General features: G+C 31.1%; 1 protein-coding gene across 1 annotated transcript; it reads left to right on the forward strand.

The window, feature by feature from the left end:
- Positions 1-8: 8 nt before the first annotated feature.
- Positions 9-10,312, forward strand: LOC143047843 (uncharacterized). The gene is made up of 4 exons (XM_076221140.1): positions 9-148; positions 4,671-5,353; positions 5,709-5,853; positions 8,216-10,312. The coding sequence occupies exons 1-4, from the start codon at positions 69-71 to the stop codon at positions 8,370-8,372; spliced, it is 1,065 nt and encodes a 354-aa protein (XP_076077255.1). The 5' UTR covers positions 9-68; the 3' UTR covers positions 8,373-10,312.
- Positions 10,313-18,929: the final 8,617 nt, after the last annotated feature.

Genomic DNA, 18,929 nt, shown 5'->3' on the forward strand with positions numbered 1-18,929 from the left:
ATGCACTGCTTCGCACTTCGCATGCGTCGTATCCAACTATCTACTTCCGTAAACAAAAGAATTTCAGCATGCGGGAATTTACAAGAAGCCAACAATTCCTTAACCCCGATGAAGATTTTGTTTTACACGGACAGAGAGCTTCATACAGGTCTTTTTAAAAATTAAACTGAATATACGTTCTCAGCGGTAGTAGACAATATTCTTTAATGCATAATAATTTAAGGGTTAACAAGCACCTGACAAGTGGAGATAACTCAAAACATCCAAGTATCAAAACAATCGCTACCAGTCTTGACAGGACTTTTACTGTTATTGTCCTACTGGTTTGGTTTAACTACTACATCCCAAGTAGACAGAACTTCAAATAAACCATTCCGAATCATTGACAATATTTGATTTACGCCTTTGTCCAATACACCTTATCGCTAATCTCAGCTGACCCGGTCGCTTGAACTTTTGACGCATACAACAATCACTTTTCCATTGTGGCGTCAGATATTTTGTTTTGTGACGTCAAAAATTTATGGGAACTTGTGTGATATCTAGTAATGGCTGACAAATAGCGATAAGGTGTATTCTTTTGGGTCACAAATCTGTACAAAACATCATTATCATTTAAACTAGCGGTAGGGGTACTATGATTTTTATAGGATAGCAAGAACTAATCAAATTTCCAAGGACTGATTGTTTTCACCTGAAAACTTGATTTTACATGGTGTTATATACATGTACATGCTATATGGTCGTTTATACTCAATAAAATTACAAGTTATGAAATTTGATTTTATATCTTGTACAAAATGTATATAAATTAGGTTGTCTACCTTTTGAAAAATTCTCCACAAGACATGGTAATGGATTGCCTGAAGGTAAATTGCACTTTGATTGATTAAACACAGCTATCTTAAAACTTTTAATATTATTTTAAGTAGTATAACACCTTGTAAAATCAAGTTTTTCCAGACAAATCAATAGGTTCTTCACCTTGGGAAGTTATTTCTTGCTGTCCTAGGAAAATCATGGCACCGAAGTGGTGGTGCCTTACATGTACTTATGCAAGAAATCCTTCAAAGTCTTTTATACTGGTTCCTGGAATTCCGCCAAACCCCTCCTCTAAAAATTCTGGATCTTACCTACATGTATTCCACTGTGATAGGATTGCTTTCAGTAATATATATATATATAAATGTATGTAGACATGGTAGAAGTTGAAGATACTAAGTTCATGATTAACCATGTGGTCTTATTTAGCCGTTTTACATTTAAGAATTGAATGCTCTTTTTTGTAAATTTATTGGGGTGTAAAAGCGTTGACTGAAGTACATTTTGTATGAAGCGCGGAAGCGCTTCATACTAAAAATGTGCGCACGGTCAACGCTTTTACAACCCTATAAAGTTGCAAAAAAAAAGCATTCAATACTTATAATTACATTTTTACCTATAGGATCCTGAAAACACGCCTTTTATCAAGTTTTTATTTCATTTACCTGTGCACTTTATTGTGGGACCTCATGTCATCATGAATGAAAAGTTTTATTGTGTGATACAACTGCTTAAGGAATAACACGTGATGTACAGTTAGCCAATCAGAATAACGTATAATAGTGAAACATACATTTAATGTAATTATTTAAACATAACATAATTACATCATCAGAAATAATTGGTATCATTTTAAGTCAAATTTTTATCAAAATAAAATAAAGTACATGTATCAAAAATAAGCTTTAGAAAGCATGTGGAAAAGAAGAATTGTCAAAACACACATTTCATTACATAATAGTTATTGAAAAACTGGTCCTTATCGTGATATATTGACGTCCCTTTAAGGCAGGGATGGGGTCGATTACTTTAAAATGTAATCGATTAAATTACAATTACTTTGCTAATAAAATGTAATCGATTAAATTACAATTACTTTGCTAATAAAATGTAATCGATTACATTACAATTACACCCTTTTTCATATGTAATCGATTACATTAGATTACCTTTCTTTAAAGTAATCATGATTACTTTAGATTACTTATGATTACATTGTATATTGCAATATCAAATTTTTTTTTATAATTTTTTATTCTCACAAAAAAGCTTATTTTGGTGATTTTTTTTAAAAGCCTTAAATTATTCATCTTAATTAAAAGAATTTATAGACAAGTACAGTGTAACATGTGTAATTTGCTAAAATATATATACATTTGTATATAGCTATTACAGACAAGTGCATGTCCTTCCTCTATGTAAAAGATATAACTTTATTTTTTTCTACAAATTTTAACCAACTGCTTAACAAAAAACCTGAACAAATAAGGAAAAATTAATTAAGTATAGTTTTATTGTCTGTTGGGACATAATTGACACATCCATTAATGTTTTTACAGGTTTAATCACCACTTCCATTTTTTTTGTCGAGCCTGCAACTTTTGTTGCAGAAAGCTCGACATAGGGATAGTGATCTGGCGGCGGCGTTAGCTAACTTCTTAAAAGGTTTATATTTTAGAAGGTGAAAGACCTGGATGCTTCATACTTTGTATATAGATGCCTCATGTTACGAAGTTTCCGTCAGTCACATGTCCAATGTCCTTGACCTCATTTCCATGGTTCAGTGACCACTTGAAAAAAAAGTTCAGAATTTTTGTAATGTTGAATTATCTCTTATAAGTAATAGGATAACTATATTTGGTATGTGCGTACCTTGCAAGGTCCTCATGTCCGTCAGACAGTTTTCACTTGACCTCGACCTCATTTCATGGATCAGTGAACAAGGTTAAGTTTTGGTGGTCAAGTCCATATCTCAGATACTATAAGCAATAGGGCTAGTCTATTTGGTGTATGGAAGGACTGGCAGGTGTCATCTGACCTTGACCTCATTTTCATGGTTCAGTGGTCAAAGTTAAGTTTTTAAGTTTTGGTCTGTTTTTCTCATACTTTATGCAATAGGTCTACTATATTTGGTGTATGGAAATATATTATGATCTATATGTCAGTCCCGCAGGTTTTATTTGACCATGATCTCAATTGCACGGTTCATTGCACAGTGTTAAGTTTTTGTGTTTTGGTCTATTTTTCTTAAACTATAAGTAGTAGGTCAACTATATTTGTTGTATGGAAGCTTTGTTAGCTGTACATGTCTGCCTGGCATGGTTCATTTGACCTTGACCTCATTTTCATGGTTCATTGGTCTTTGTTTAGCTATCTTGGTTAATGTTAAGTTTATGTGATAGTTGTAATAAAGCTTTATACTTAGAACTATCAACATAATATCAATGATTAGTAAAGAAGGCGAGACATTTCAATGTTTGCACTCTTGTTGAACAAACAATAGGTGAACTTGGGTATTAAAATTTTATTGTCTTAATAACAATATCAATAAAGTTAAAAGTGGTTGATTGTCATTATTTTGTTTGAAATTTTTTAATACTTTATCTAATTAATAATTATTGTCAGGTGAAAACACAAAACAGCTTTGTAACTTAGGAAAGTATATACATTTCTCTTTAAATTAAGAAACAGTTTATTTTAATAAAATATATTTTGTACTAATGAAACTTCTGACGTCACCTCTTGTTTACTATGCATATTGTTTGTAATATTATGCCATATGTATACACTGTACATGTACTTGTTTGTACTGATGAGCCGTAAGGCTCAAAGTTAATGAAGAATAAAAATTAGAAAGCACATATTATACACGAATTTATGAAAAACAAAATTTATTCAATTTGTCAATAAATGAAATCTGGTTTTAACTTCCATTTTGAATTAAGTGAGCTCATATATTTATGTGGACCATCAAGTAAAATTGGAATTAAATGTTTTCTACATTTGAATTTCAATGTAGTTATGTAAAAATATTGGTTAAAGTTATATGAAATTGGAGTTAATATCAGAAGTTTTCAATCAAGGAAAAAAATGCTTTCAAGGCATATTCTTGTATCATAAGAGCTCAATCTCACAACAAAATATTGGAGAGGCAATTTCCTAGGCCTTTAGTAAACTGTTAACAAAATAAAACACTTGGTTATACAAATTTGTTATACCATGTATACAGATGATACAATTTATCACATAAAACAAGGTCCCATCATTGTGAATACCAGTTTCATGATTTTTCATTCAAGCTTTACATTTTCTTATTTTCATATTGTCTATCAAAAACTATTTTCATATATATACAAGATTTGTAATCAGCAAGTAATCATATGAATGTAATCTTAAAGTAATCTAAAAGTAATCATGATTACACCTGTTTTTTGCAATGTAATCAATTACATTATGATTACTTGTAATCATAAATGGCATAATTACTGATTACATAGGATTACACTGCAAAATGTAATCGAGTACAGCTGACTATGATTACTGATTACGATTACCCCATATCTGCTTTAAGGACAGTGGTAAGACAGCGATGATTACTAAGCCGAAGAAAGAGTCAAACAATGCTTTTATTGACTAAAGTTACAAGCTGCACCATGCATGAAATGTGTATGTACAAGATATTGGACTCTTGACAATAAAATGTAACATAACTTCGTGCCAAATAAAACACAAGTACAACAATCAATGGCCATGTTATTGATCTCTTTTAAAATACGTAAAAGTATACACTCTAATATTACATGTAACTGCCACCTGATAATTAAAGTTTTCTGTTTATGTTCTTTCAGTGAAAAGCCTTTAGGATTGAGGAACTCTCGAATTACAAACACAACATCACGATTAAGTCAACACATATTAGATCAGGAGGATAATTACCGTGACAGAAGATATGCAGAGTCACTAGGAGATCTTGCCAAAAGTTTGGAAAATACTAGCAAAAATGTAGACAGTACATTGCGAAGAAGTGTGACATTTTCTGGTCATCACTCACCTTACAGTTTGAGTCACAAAACTCCTTTAGAAGAAGAATATGACAGAATTGGAGACAGGAAGCTGTTTACCGAATCTTTTGGAGGTCTTCCTGTTGATGATGGTAAGGAATTGTGGTATACAAAACCTGTTCATTTAAGCCGTCAGGAATATTCATTATCGCCACGATATGGAGCATCCTCAAGGTCAAGGTCACCTCAAAAGAATAGTGGAACGTTAGGTGCTGCTCTAGCCCTTCAAGATACAAGACAGCTTAATGATGATCAAAGAAATTATTCATTGAAATATAAGGATTCTAACGGATTGAAGTTTTTTCCTGTGACATTACAGGCCTCCTATGAACTTAGTGATTTAGATAGGAAGTTGGAAGAACTTGAAAACAAGCCACGACCTAGAACAGCAAAATCATATGTAAAGACTAGCTATGAGCCAAATAGTGTCAATTCTATGTACCTATTGGGTTCAGAGGCTCCTGCAACACGTAAGAATTAATCTTCTTTCTTTCTTTCAGTCTGTTTTTATCTACATACATGTACATGTACATCTAACTTTGGATGTAAATGTATAATGTAAATATTATTAACAAATTTGTTTCAATAGAAATAGCCACCCAGTCAGTCTACTAACTTCAATTGCACTCCATAAAATGAGAACTTATATTTTAGAAAGAAAAATAATTGCAATTTGTGATCAGAAGCTATTTAAGAAATAATTCTTTCTTTTCCTGATAAATGAACATTTTAGCCCATTTTGTTTTAATAACAAAATAGTGCAGAATTATTCTTATAGAAATATTAGTCTTTAATAACTCTTATACATATACATATATGTTGTAGGCAAGTCATCACCATTATACACATCTCCATTTGTATCTGACTTGGCATCACTTAGAATGGAGAGACTACGCATTGAGGAAGATAGATACTTAGAACTTAAAAGACTACAAGAGCTGGAGAGACTGAGGGGACCACATAAAAAATGGTAAGCAGTCAATCAAGGTGAAAATAAAAAATAAAATGTGAAAACTTAAAGAGCAAATATGGTGATACAATTGTATAAAAATTGTTTCTCCCCATAATTTAATTATACACTTTAATTTCATTTTTCAAAACTGAACAAGGAATTATTATCTTGATACCTAACCAAGTTACAAAGATAATATTTTAAGGCGTTATATATTCAAGATATTATTTAGAAATCTACATTGTACATTTGTATGTCAGTGTTTTTATGAATATAGGAAACATATGATATCCAAGGTGATAGCTCCATAGTTTCTCAATTGGATATCAATTTTAACAACATCTAGTTCCTTTAAATGGATAAATAATTTTGAATAAGTGATGAAAAATTAATATATTAGTCCTATATTATAACTTGCATAAAAAGTAAATTTTTCTATCCTTTAATGATTTTTTTTTTCGAAACAGAATAGATTGATATAATATTCACTTTTGTACATAAATATTTACATGATATAATTAATTAATTTGTGATGTCAAAACATTGGTAGTTAAAATATTCACCAAAAAATTACTGTTTTATGGTGGAACCTAACACTTTGATTGAAATTAATTTATGTCTCGTTTTAAAAGATTTTGACAATGGTTTTTCATAAATTTTTTGTAACTGAGAAACTTTAACCCTTTGACAAAATTATAAAAATTTCAAAATACTTGAACCACACACTATATAAAAAAAAAATCATTGGATATATAGCAGTTTAAACACTAATTTTGATCATTGAGAAGCTTAGTATTTTCTTAACAATAGAATGCATATATATGCCATTAAATCTTTCAGCTAATTTTTACAGAGTTATCTCCCTGTAGTGTTATGTTCCACATTAACAACATAGATTTAGTACAATTACATAGGCATCACTTTTACCTTCTTAATAATTAATGTAGATAAATCAGACAAGAATTCTTAAAACAAAACTTCTTTTGATTTATTTGTTTTTCAGAAATTGACACAAAATGAATATGCTGATTCTGGTAAAAAGCATGTTATTGTATAAAACAATATAAAACAGGCTATTATTTCAACTTGGAATTATTTTTAATTATGGAATTTGCACAATTTCTTGTTCTTAATTTTTTCTTTATAAATTCCATGTTTATTCTGTATCATAATGTTCTGTGCAGGGCACAACACTTTTTATTACAAAGAAGATAGCACATTTTCAATAGAATGTATTGTGCTGTGCACAACACTATCTATACAAAATACATGTACGTTGTATATTCAAGTCCACCTAGAAAGTGTTATACACTGTTCAAATTATTGTAATACAGACAGAATAAATATTGAATTTATTTTAAAATTTCAAGCATAAGAAATTATGCAAATTCCATAGTTAAAATAATTCCAAGTTGAAAGTTGAAATAATAGCCTGTAATAAGCATAATTTAATTTTCTAGTTAAATAAAGTTGCATGCTATTTCTTTTATATATATTATGTATGCTTGTATGCAGTTGAATATACTTTTTTTGTAATTGGTATTTACATTATAGATAGAAGTTAATCTGAATTTATGATTTTATCAAATTGAAGTTGACATTCACACGAAAAATTGGGAGAGATACATGTACCATGTTGGAAATAAAAAACACAAGTAAAAGAAAACAGACAACATTGTTGTAAAAAAAGATTAACAAACAACAGTCTACATAAAAATACACACAAATTCAAGATTTAGCAACAATTACTCCAAGAAAAAGGTTCCTTATCTAATCATGGTATCTGTTGAACAGAATTTCCAATGACAAAAAAAAGGTAGAAGATACCATCCCTGCGGACATTGAGAACTCATAAGTCAAAGATAACAAAACAGCACCATGGCAAAAATATAAAACAATGATAAAACCAACAAGTAAATAAACCTCATAGGAATTAATCCTACATGTATCTAAAACCAAGGGTGCTGTGAAATGAGTTAAAAGAAAATATTCATGCAATCACTTTTTATGTCCCACCTACAATAGTAGAGGGGCATTATGTTTTCTGGTCTGTGCATCCGTTCATCCGTCTGTTCGTTCGTCCGTCCGTCCGTTCTTCCCTCCATTCGTTCGTCCGTCTGTCCCACTTCAGGTTAAAGTTTTTAGTCAAGGTAGTTTTTGATGAAGTTGAAGTCCAATCGACTTCAAACTTAATACAAATGTTCCCTATGATATGATCTTTCTAATTTTTATGCCAAATTAGAGTTTTTACCCCAATTTCACGGTCCACTGAACATGGAAAATGATAGTGCGAGTGGGGCATTCGTGTACTGAGGACACATTCTTGTTGGGCATGTTTACATAACAATAATTTCAAGTGCAGGAATTTTTTTATTTGTAGGTATGAGTCAACGGGACCAGATTTCCATTACGAATCTCATAAAAATACAGAGATGATTAAAAGTGAGAAACATTTTGATAAATTACTACAATACAAAGACGATTTAAACAGATCATCAGCAGAGTGTAGAAAGTCTTATGAGGCTATTTGTGTATGAATAATGATTTTTAAATTAGTGTTTATAGAAAATATATGGCTGTTAGTGTAGTGACACAGAGATTTGATGTAGAGAAAACACAATATTGTAATGGCTTTCTATGAACCTTTATTTTTATTTTCAGAGCAATAGACATATTTTAATTTTTTTATGTATAGAATATTTACATAGTAAAAGATGTTAAATTTCACAGTGTTATTATATAAAGTCAGCTGAAGTTTAAGGGACTTACATGTTCACGTTTGAATAAACAGGGTTGCCATGTTACTCAAACAATAAGGGATCCCTAATACATACAGATAGTAGATCAGACTTTTGAAGTTTTTTTTAAAAGTTTTTTTGACTAAGATGTATGCATGTTTAATGTTAATAGGATTCCAACTTACTTTTTTTGATAATTACTTGCAGTGAAGTAAGCAATGAGAAATGTACATGTACATTTCTTATCATTTTAGTTCATACAATGAATTAAACATGTATTTATTAGTTATTTCAATAATTGTATTTATTAAGTTACATGTATTTTGTCCAATAGTTTAACTATTATTAAGTTATTTTATCCAATAGTTTAACTATTGTAATTTTTCTTATTATGTAACAACTATATATTGTGTAGATGCACACAAGAACTTCCAATTTAAAAAAAAAGCAGGTCAACCCCACTTTTAAATTTCTCAGCAGCAACCTCAATCCCCCTTCTCATTCTTTGCAGTAAACTTTTTTTATTCCTTTTTATGCAATGAATTCACCATTTAAAACTTAGAACACTAACATTTAAATTTTGGCTTCTTTCTGTCCTTTGTATTAGTTAAGCTAAGAGTATGGATAAAAATCCATGGAGATAAAGTACATATTGAAATAGAAGTTATGGATGAAAACCATTTCAATCATGTGTACATGGTAGGTCAATGATGATAGTTAAATTTTTATGAATAAAAGATGAGTTGGGTTTTAATCAGGAAGAGATGAACCCAAAGACAAAGACGACCAACAGACTTCTATATGTAGCATGCTACATACCATCTTCAAAAATAATTTGAACAAAGATATGTCTATACAATGAACTAGTACACATTTCTTTTAAGGCCAGCAGGAGTCCGCCTCCTAGTGCAGGATTTCTTGCTGTGTTGCAGACCCATTGGTGGCCTTCAGATATGTTTTTTTTCTCTTTGGTTGGGTTGTTGTATCTTTGCCACATTCCCCATTCCCATTCTCTATTTAATATGACATTTTAACTCTAAATGAATATATTAGACACAAACAATCAAAAGAATTAATAAAAATAAGATTTGTAAGAATATCACATATGACAACCACAGACATGATGTTTTATGTATACCCCTGTGAAGAGGGTAATTTTACACCTTTGACCTCCTTTTCTTCAGAATATAAATGATTTAGTTTCTTCAAGGTGGATTTAAAAAAAAATGCTACTTTCTTTGTTCTTTATTAGACACAATGCAAGCATACTGTTATTACAATATCTGATGACAGTAGTTCATGGATAAAATGAGATTGTTTTTTATGTACTTTATTGAAAATTATCATAAAAAAAGCTAATGCAATATGATGTATAATAAATGATCAAAGTGTCACTACTCCAAATAGTTGTACATTTTTAAGTTTACAGAGAAAATGTTAGAAACTATGTTAAAGATGGTATATGTATGGTTTCATTTAAAAATGGTTTATTTAAAGATTGCATTGATGATGGTGTTTTTGGTTGAAATAATGGTTCAAATTTAAAAAAAAAAATGTAATTTTTAATTTTGATTGTGTTTGCCATAACATTTAGTGACTATATAACCAGTATTGTCATGTATGTAAATATGTTAAGTATTATTTATTTTTACACAATTTTTGTATTTCTTAAATATTAATATTTAAATATGTGATACAGAGCTTTTAATATTACAGCGTAATAAAGAAAATATACAAAGTTTTGTTTCGTTGCTAAATAAATTATTGTACGAAAATCAAGTAAATATATCAAAAAGGATAATTAGTCAAGGATCTCTAAAACAGTTCTATTGAAACAATTCTGTTCTAGGTCCTTTTTGTTTTATACATTTATAGAGATAAGTCCAAATGAAAGTTGGATTGATCTGCCCAAACCTACTATTTTGTGTTGGTTTCTATAGGACTTTTTACCAACATCTCTATAGGCCAATTAAGGTTAAGTTACAGGTTCACTTAGTTTCTCCATTCAAACTCTTCTGTCCTAAACACATTGGAGTTACCTTAGCATTTTGAAGGAACTTTTAATCAACATAATTCAAAATTTGCACAATGATTGGTAATGTGCAAATCTGTTTTGGGCATTTATGATTTGTGTTCTCATATGCATGCTGCTTTACATGTGTGGAACTTATTAAAAATATGTCCTTCAGCATTCTTTGAACCTTCACAGTTATTGCACACAGAGCAAAACGAAACTGTTGTCTCACATGTGATCAAGTCACATAATGCAATACATAGGGGTTACAATAGATCCACAGAGACAGTGTAATCTATTTGTATAAAGGTTTATAGTTAAGGATGTAGATGACCTGGATACTTCATACCTTGTATGCAGATACCTTATGTTATGAAGTTTTTCCTTAGTCAATAACCTCATTTTCATAGTACAGTGATTGCTTGATAAAAAATTGTCAAGTGAAATACTCACTTGTTATGAGTAATATGATAACTGTATTTGGTATGTGTGTCCTTGCAATGTGTACATGTCTTTCAGATATGGTTCATCTGACCTCAACCTCATTTCATGGATTATTAATCAAGGTTTAAGGTATGTTCTTTATCTCAGATACATAAAGCAAAACGCCAACAAATTTGGTGAATTGAGTAATTGTCATGTGTAAACGCCCAGATTTCATCTGATCTTAACCTCAGTTTTATGGTTCATTGGACAATGTTAAGTTTTTGTATGGTATCTTTCTTAGATACAGTAAACCATAGGGCCACCACATTTTCCTAGTTCATTTGAAAATATATTTGGTTTTTGACGAGCCTTCGACTTGAGTGGAACATCAAGACATATTGATCCTACATTCCGTCCTTGGCGTCGTCATCGTAGTTTTTGAAATTTTAATAACTTTCTTAAACTATCCTGGATTTCTACCAAACTTGGACACAAGCGTATTTATGATCATAAGATAGTATCCAGAAATAAATTAAAAAAATTAATCCTGTTTTCCCATATTTTACTTATTTTTCTGCCAGTTAATATTACATTCACTCTGTGTTCAAAGTTTTTAAAATTTTAAAATAACTTCCTTAAACTATCCTGGATTTCTACCATACATGAACAGAAGCTTGTTTATGATCATAAGACAGTATCCAGAAGTAAATTTTGTAAAAAAAATCCTGTTTTTCCGTTTATTACTTATAAATGACTTTGTTTTTCTACACATTCACTCTGTGGTTAAAGTTTTTAGAACTTTAATAACATTCTTAAACTATCCTGGATTTCTACCAAACTTGGAAAAAAGCTTGTTTTTTATCAGTAGATGGTATGCAGAAGTAAATTTTGTAAAAAAAAATCATTTTTTCCTTTCTTACAAATGGACTTAGTTTTTCTGCCAGTGTAACACTACTTTCACTCTGTGGTTAGTTTTTTTTTTAAATTAAATAATTTTTAAAATCATGGATTTCTACCAAACTTGGACAGAAGCTTGTTTATGATCAAAAGCTAGTATCTAGAAGTAAATTTTGTATAAATATATTTCCTGTTTTTTCCGTTTTTTACTTATAAATGGACTTAGTTTTCTTCCTGTTTTAATTACAGCGCAGTTCAAGTTTATTTATTAGATTCATTAAGTAGGCGAGACACTTGGTTCCGTGGAACCCTCACATATTTTTGTGGTGTTGTCCTTTTCTTGGAAACTATAAGCAATAGGGCCACCATATTTATTATGTTGTCTGGGCCATTGGCGTTGTGTGGATTGGTATTGTGCAAAAGTTTCTGTATGCCAGGTATAGTAAGGGAGCTACCATTTGATTTGTAGGGGGGGGGGGGGGGGGGGGGGGGGCTAGGATGAAAAATTTTGTTCTGCATTTTTTTTTAGCTGTAATCTCTGTCCTGCCTTTTTATTTTTCACTCTGTTCGGTCCTGCCTTTTTTTTTTTAGTATTCTGACTTTTTTTTACCTAAATTGTCGTCCTGACTTTTTTTTTTTGCAAGTGTCTCATCCTGCCTTTTTTTTACTCAAAACTCCTGTCCTGCCTATTTTTTTTCAAATTTCATCCTAGCCCCCCCCCCCCCCCCCCCATAAAAATCAAATGGTAGCTCCCTAATTGTGAGTGATGGTATGACTTGATTTGAACTTTTTATCTCGTATATTATTTTCTGTTTCAGTGCATGGTGAAAACTGATTGTAATTGTTCGTTTAGTATGGTGACCTGTTGGTTGGTGCCAGTTATTTACTGGCAATCTTATTTTAGGGAAGCATTTTTTTTAAGCTGATGCCATCATCGTCATCGTCGTCTAATCGTCGTAAAATATCTCAAGAATCTTCTCTGAAACTATTGGGTCTAATACCTGCAAAATTTAACTGAATGTTCCTGAGAGTATCTTGTATATAAATTTTATCCGAAGTGTTTATCCATCAGCAAACATAACCACCATGGGTAAAATAGAACAGGGTTCAGATTCAGTATTTGGCTTACGGTAGTTCTCAGAAACTAAAGCAGTTCGATCAAATCTGACAAGGGTAAACATGTTAAACATGTCAAGATCTATCAGCCATGAAATTGTTTGAAGAACCAAACAACCCATTGTTTTGTTGCTGCCACTGAATTGGTATACCGTAATGATAAGAAAATTTTGTAGTTTTTATGTTTCTCTTGACGGAGTTGCTATTTCCGACTTAAAAATGTATTAGTTTGTGTTTAGGTCTATTTTGTGGTGAACCACAAGTTGTAAGGTCAATGATATTTGGATTGCAGTTGTATAGGCATTGGCACATCTCATTTCCATGGAGATTATTTGGCCCTGCCCTATCAGTCATGGTTTATTGACTTTAAAGCTTTTGCTTATTTTACATGTATTAGTTTGTGATTAGGTCAGTTCAAAGGGAACCATTAGTGGTAGGCCAATGTTAAGTGGTATTCAAGTGTATAAGCATTAGCACATCTCCTTTCCATGGAGATTATTTAGACCCGCCCCCTCAGTCATGGTCTATCGACTTTGAAACTTTTGCTTAGTACAGGGGCGGATGCAGGAATTTTCGAAAGGGGGGTGCTAACCCAGGGCACCCAGGGCAAAGGGGGGGGGGTGCAAAACATATGTCCCGATACAAATGCATTGATCGGCAAAAATAAAGGGGGGTGCGCACCCTCGGAACAACCCCCACCCCCCCCTTTGATCCGCCACTGTAGTATACATGAGTTAGTTTGTGATTTAGATCAGTTTAAGATGAACTGCTAATGTTAAGTCAATGATATTTGGTATGCATATTTATTGGCATTTGTAAGTATCGTTTTCATGGAGAATATATAGGTCGCCCCTTCTTCATGGTACATTGACTTTGAAACTTTTATATAGTTACAAGTAAATGTTTGTGTTGAGGTTTATCGGGAACGACTTATATAATAAGTCAATGATATTTGGTATGTAGTTGTATTAGCATTAGCACACCTCATTTACATGGAGATTGTTTAGTTATGTACATCAGTCATAGTTCATTGACTTTGAATATTTGCCTTACTTATGTAACATGTTAAGTATTGCTGTTTTAATGTCAACATTTACAAAATCAAAATAACAAAAAAAGCTATCATATCTCTGTGATAACAAGTTTTGGTTATTATCTTTTATATTATTGAAGATGAAGATAAACTGTAAACAGCAAAAATGTTCAGTAAAGTAAGATCTACAAAAAGTTAATACAACCAAAATTGTCAATTGACACTTTTATAAAAAGAAGATATTGCCCCTTAGAGACAATTTAACATACAATTTATTCATGCACCGTGTTTGCTAGTATATAAAAACTTTCTCCTCTGAAACTACTAGGCCTCAAGCTTCTAAACTTTAATTGCATGCTCCTTAGGATAAATGGTTTATAAATTGTATCTGAACTTTTGATTCATTATTTGAACGAGAAAAAAAATGTTGTTATATCATTTCTTGTGTGACGTTACGGTTTACATTCTGACGTCAAACGCGCGATACAACATCAGAGTTATAATGTTATCTAACAATTCGGTCTCAGGACTTAAATTCTTTGAATCGTTTATGGGAGGATTTAACATTCATAAATACAATTCAAATATAAGTAAAGTAATGAATAAGGTTGTTAAATTTGATATATGCCTTTTTGTGCTTCTTTGTTAAATATTTGTCTGTTTTTATTATAATTAAGATACTTATGGTACTTGTTCATCCTGTCATTATGTTAGTGTTTATGATAATTCTCGTATTCTTGTCTTTAATTTTTGCTCATGTGCTTTGTCTGTATGCCATTTGGTGTTACTTTGATACATATAGGGTGGATCTGTTCTTTTACATCCGGTTATTGTGCTATTGTAAAACTTGTTTGTATGTTCGTTTTTGCTATGTGTTTTGTCTAAATGCCTTTTTATGTTATTTGATCTTATTTGATACACATTTGACATTGCTCTGTACTTATACATCCCGTCATTGTGCTATTGTACTATGGTAAATTTGTGTATTCTTGTTCTTATTTTTTGCTTGGTCTATATGCCATTGTTGTTAACATAATGAAATTTTACGCGACTGTCAGGAATATGACAGTTGTTTTCCATTCGTTCGATGTTCGAACTTTTTACAATTTGTTAGGAACTATTCGTGTTAAATTTTTCTTGGAATGGGATGTTTTTTCATTTTACCTTTTACCATACAATCTCATTTGCCTCAAATCGACCATGTTATTTTGATACCAGGATCAATCTTTGACTCTATTTTAACAAGTTATAAAATCTTTTCAAATGAAAGGCGAATTATTGTGAAACGTCAGAGAACTGTTGAAAACAAAGGCATCCGAACTAAATTTGTCGAAAGTAATCTGTTGAGCAACCCATATTTCACCCAATTTCCCGCCAAAATTTTGGGTTGAAGGCCTAATATTTTTTTCCCCTTATCGGTGACCGATGTACTTTATTTGCTCATTCTTTGAAGCAATATTTCAGCTTTTTATATTAGTTTTGGACCATGTATCACTGATTAAATTGTTCTGAAAAGATGCGAAGTCTGGAACTTGCAAATTCACACTTCAACCCGGTAAACTACTTTCATCAACTGGCTCATTTACTCAATGTGTTTCAATCTATATACTTCTTAAACTAGCCACTAAGATTAAGAAAAATACTCTATACAGCCGGACAGCAAATCTCATAATGGCGTCGATTTTATTATTCTGGTCACGTGATTTTCAGTTCAAAAAATGGCAGTTTTTAGCAACGGCATTGACGCCACGAAATCGACGGCGTAAAGCTATTTTGTGTATTTAGCATGCTTAACCAAATACATCATTAAATACGGCAGGTTTCAAACTTTAACTTCGTTATTCATTTAAGAATGAAAAAATAGAATTTCCTTGATTATTTGATTGGGAAAGATGAAAAAACGTGCCGCGGCCGTGACACTTCTCGGTAAATAAATGTAAATTGAAGTGACACACGGAATGGTAACGTATTTTCCTTTATAGGGATGATACCTCCTGATATTATGAACATGAAATGCCTATTGATACAAAAACTCGCCAGGTAAAACGGCATTGTGTCAATTCAACAGGCCCAAAACTAGCGACCGGCCAAAAGGAGATAACTCGAATGAAAAGTCGTTGAAGGGACGGCTGATCAGAAACGAGAGAAAATAACCATTTCGCTCAATTTTAGTAAGTGAAAGAGTTCATTCTGGGGTAAAATATCCAATAATTTATCAGTGTGCGAAGGAAAATGTGTAAATATGAAAAATACCTTGAATATTACAATTAATCATTGGAATGAGGGCACCTGTCAGGTATCAAGACCAAAACAGTGAGAGAAAGTATAATAGAATGTATGTCTGCTTTGGTAAATCACTATTTAATTACATATTGCATAAAAATATCTGATAATCATCTAGAAATCGGGGAAATTGCAAATATTATTACATATTCAGTTTAAAAAATATATTACTACAGCTTCAGAAGAAAAATAAAAAAAAAGTTTTCTATATGGTTATTTTTTTACATAAAGTGAGGGGTTTTGGACCAGTAAATTGTTAGAAAAAAAATACTTGCCCAAAGCTTTGGTGTTAAAATTCCATCATTAAAGGGGGGAATGTTGCAGAATATTCCCTGATTGCATGTGTATACCTCTATTTTGTCATATATATATATACTTTGATGGAAATAATTATTTCATGGCATACTTTTTAGAAGAATCATAAATTATTATTCTTGAATACACATAAATTCTTCATTTTGATTCAGCATTCAGTGATGCAGAAACATATTGTTTCTTAGTAGATCTACATAAAAATATATTTTATAAAGATTATGGGTATAAAATGTACAATTTTGCTGTTATACATTCTATTCTAGAATAATGTTTTTAGAGAATTTCTGTTAAGTTAAGACCCAATGTCAGTTATATCTGTGAACTTATTAAATGTTTATTTCCATTCTAAATATGTTTATCTATGCAAGTAATTATTAAATGTAACAATTTCTAGTCACTGGCGATAGGATATCATATATAGCCTTGACAATTTTGATTAAAAATTGAATTAATCAAAGTACTCTATAAGAAGGCTTTACCAAAAATGTAATTTCTATGCGTTTGTAAGTAGCAATAATACAAAGTAATAAAAATTTAGAAAAAATAATAAATAATAAAAACAAAATCAGGGCTTTATTTCATTTTGTATTGAGAGACTGATTAAAAAAGTAAAATCTATTCCTGAAAAAATAGATGTCATAAAAATATTGCATTTTATATTGAACTTTGTTCTCTGCAGTGGTTTTTCATTCTAACTATATATTTAGATTTGGACCGATAGTGACACTGTCATGTGTTTTGTTGTGTGCTGTCTCATTTTAGAAAAGGGGTTATATTGTAAAATATAAATTCTGAAATGTAGTAGTTTAAACTTTCTGTTTTTTTTTAAATCATTTGGCTTAGGAGATATTATATATATCTAAGCATAGAATATGGATACCCATACAGTCCTCTTGAGTCATGTCTGTTTAACATTTAAGATAAAGTAAATTTTATATTTTTCTAGAATAAAGTAAAACTGAAAATAGCTTTCTCGCTAATTATATGTAATTCAGTGGGATAGTAATGCATGTACTCAAATTGAAAAAAAAAACAATCACAACATTCAACAGCTTGAGCCATGGAGTGTGAAAAATAATTATATAATGAATATAACCTTTTTATATAATTCATATAATATATAGTATAATATATATTGACATAATGTTCTCAAATAATATATACCATATGAGACATATGATATATAACCATTTCTGGTAACATATATATATAGACTGAAATATGTGTAATAATGAAGAATTAAAAAAAATACCATGTTGACCTGATACATAAATCCTCAATCATCAAATGCAGGTGCATGCAGCTGAACAATTGTAAAAAAAGAATGAACTAGACTAAGTATTCATTAATAGAGATTAATTTACTAAAAGGTAAACTGGATGCAGATGGAACAATTATTGAATGACTGCTAGAACCTGGAAGATGAATAGGGAACAAGCACAAGCAATATTATATTATGAAGTGATATCATCTTCATTCATTTGAAATTACATATGAAAGCTACAAAATAAGGATCTGACTCTCTTCAAACTGTTTTCCTCTGTTATTTATCTATGATATATCTGATCTCAGAATGTTTACACTGGACATGTCATTCTTTTACTGATTCAGGACAAAACCTGACAAGTGTCACAATAATTTACACCTGGACTTCCCAAAAAATAATGCACTGCTAAAGGGATGTTATTGGGAGGTTTGTGTACATTTTATTACATGTTTAATGCGCTGAATTCATAACATTTGTGTGATTTATATGAAAGTAAAACAAATTTTGTTCATTTTTAGTATTTTTGTGTACTGGGGCATGAAAAAGGGAAATAAATTACACAAAAAATAACAGATTTTGTTCATTTCAAATGACATGTTGACTGTCTTTTCATTAGTGGCAAGTCTGTCATATTTCGGAGCTGTTTTAGTCAAGAGCAGAGCAGTTTCATCAAAAAGAGAAGGGAGTCCCCGCAGGGCCTTACCAATTTGTGATGTGTACTGGAATTGTGCTCGTGTGTAAACAAGGAAGGGTAACGTCATGTGACTACCCCAGTTCTGTTCTCCATGCTCCAGTTTATCAATATAAACTTATCATATTTATTTTTCCTAAGTAAAACGGGTTTGTGTCAATTCGTCCAGAGTTGAATATTTGTTAATGACAGTCGATGTTGAAAAATGGCGGTTCCGAAGGCTGAAAATAAATGACTTGAATTTCTGATTCAACGATGAAATTATTTGACTTCTCATATCTTTTAAATACTTGTTAAAATTATCATATCATGCA

This window comes from Mytilus galloprovincialis, chromosome 10 (genome assembly GCF_965363235.1).
Source record: "Mytilus galloprovincialis chromosome 10, xbMytGall1.hap1.1, whole genome shotgun sequence".
Classification (NCBI taxonomy): Eukaryota; Metazoa; Mollusca; class Bivalvia; order Mytilida; family Mytilidae; genus Mytilus; species Mytilus galloprovincialis.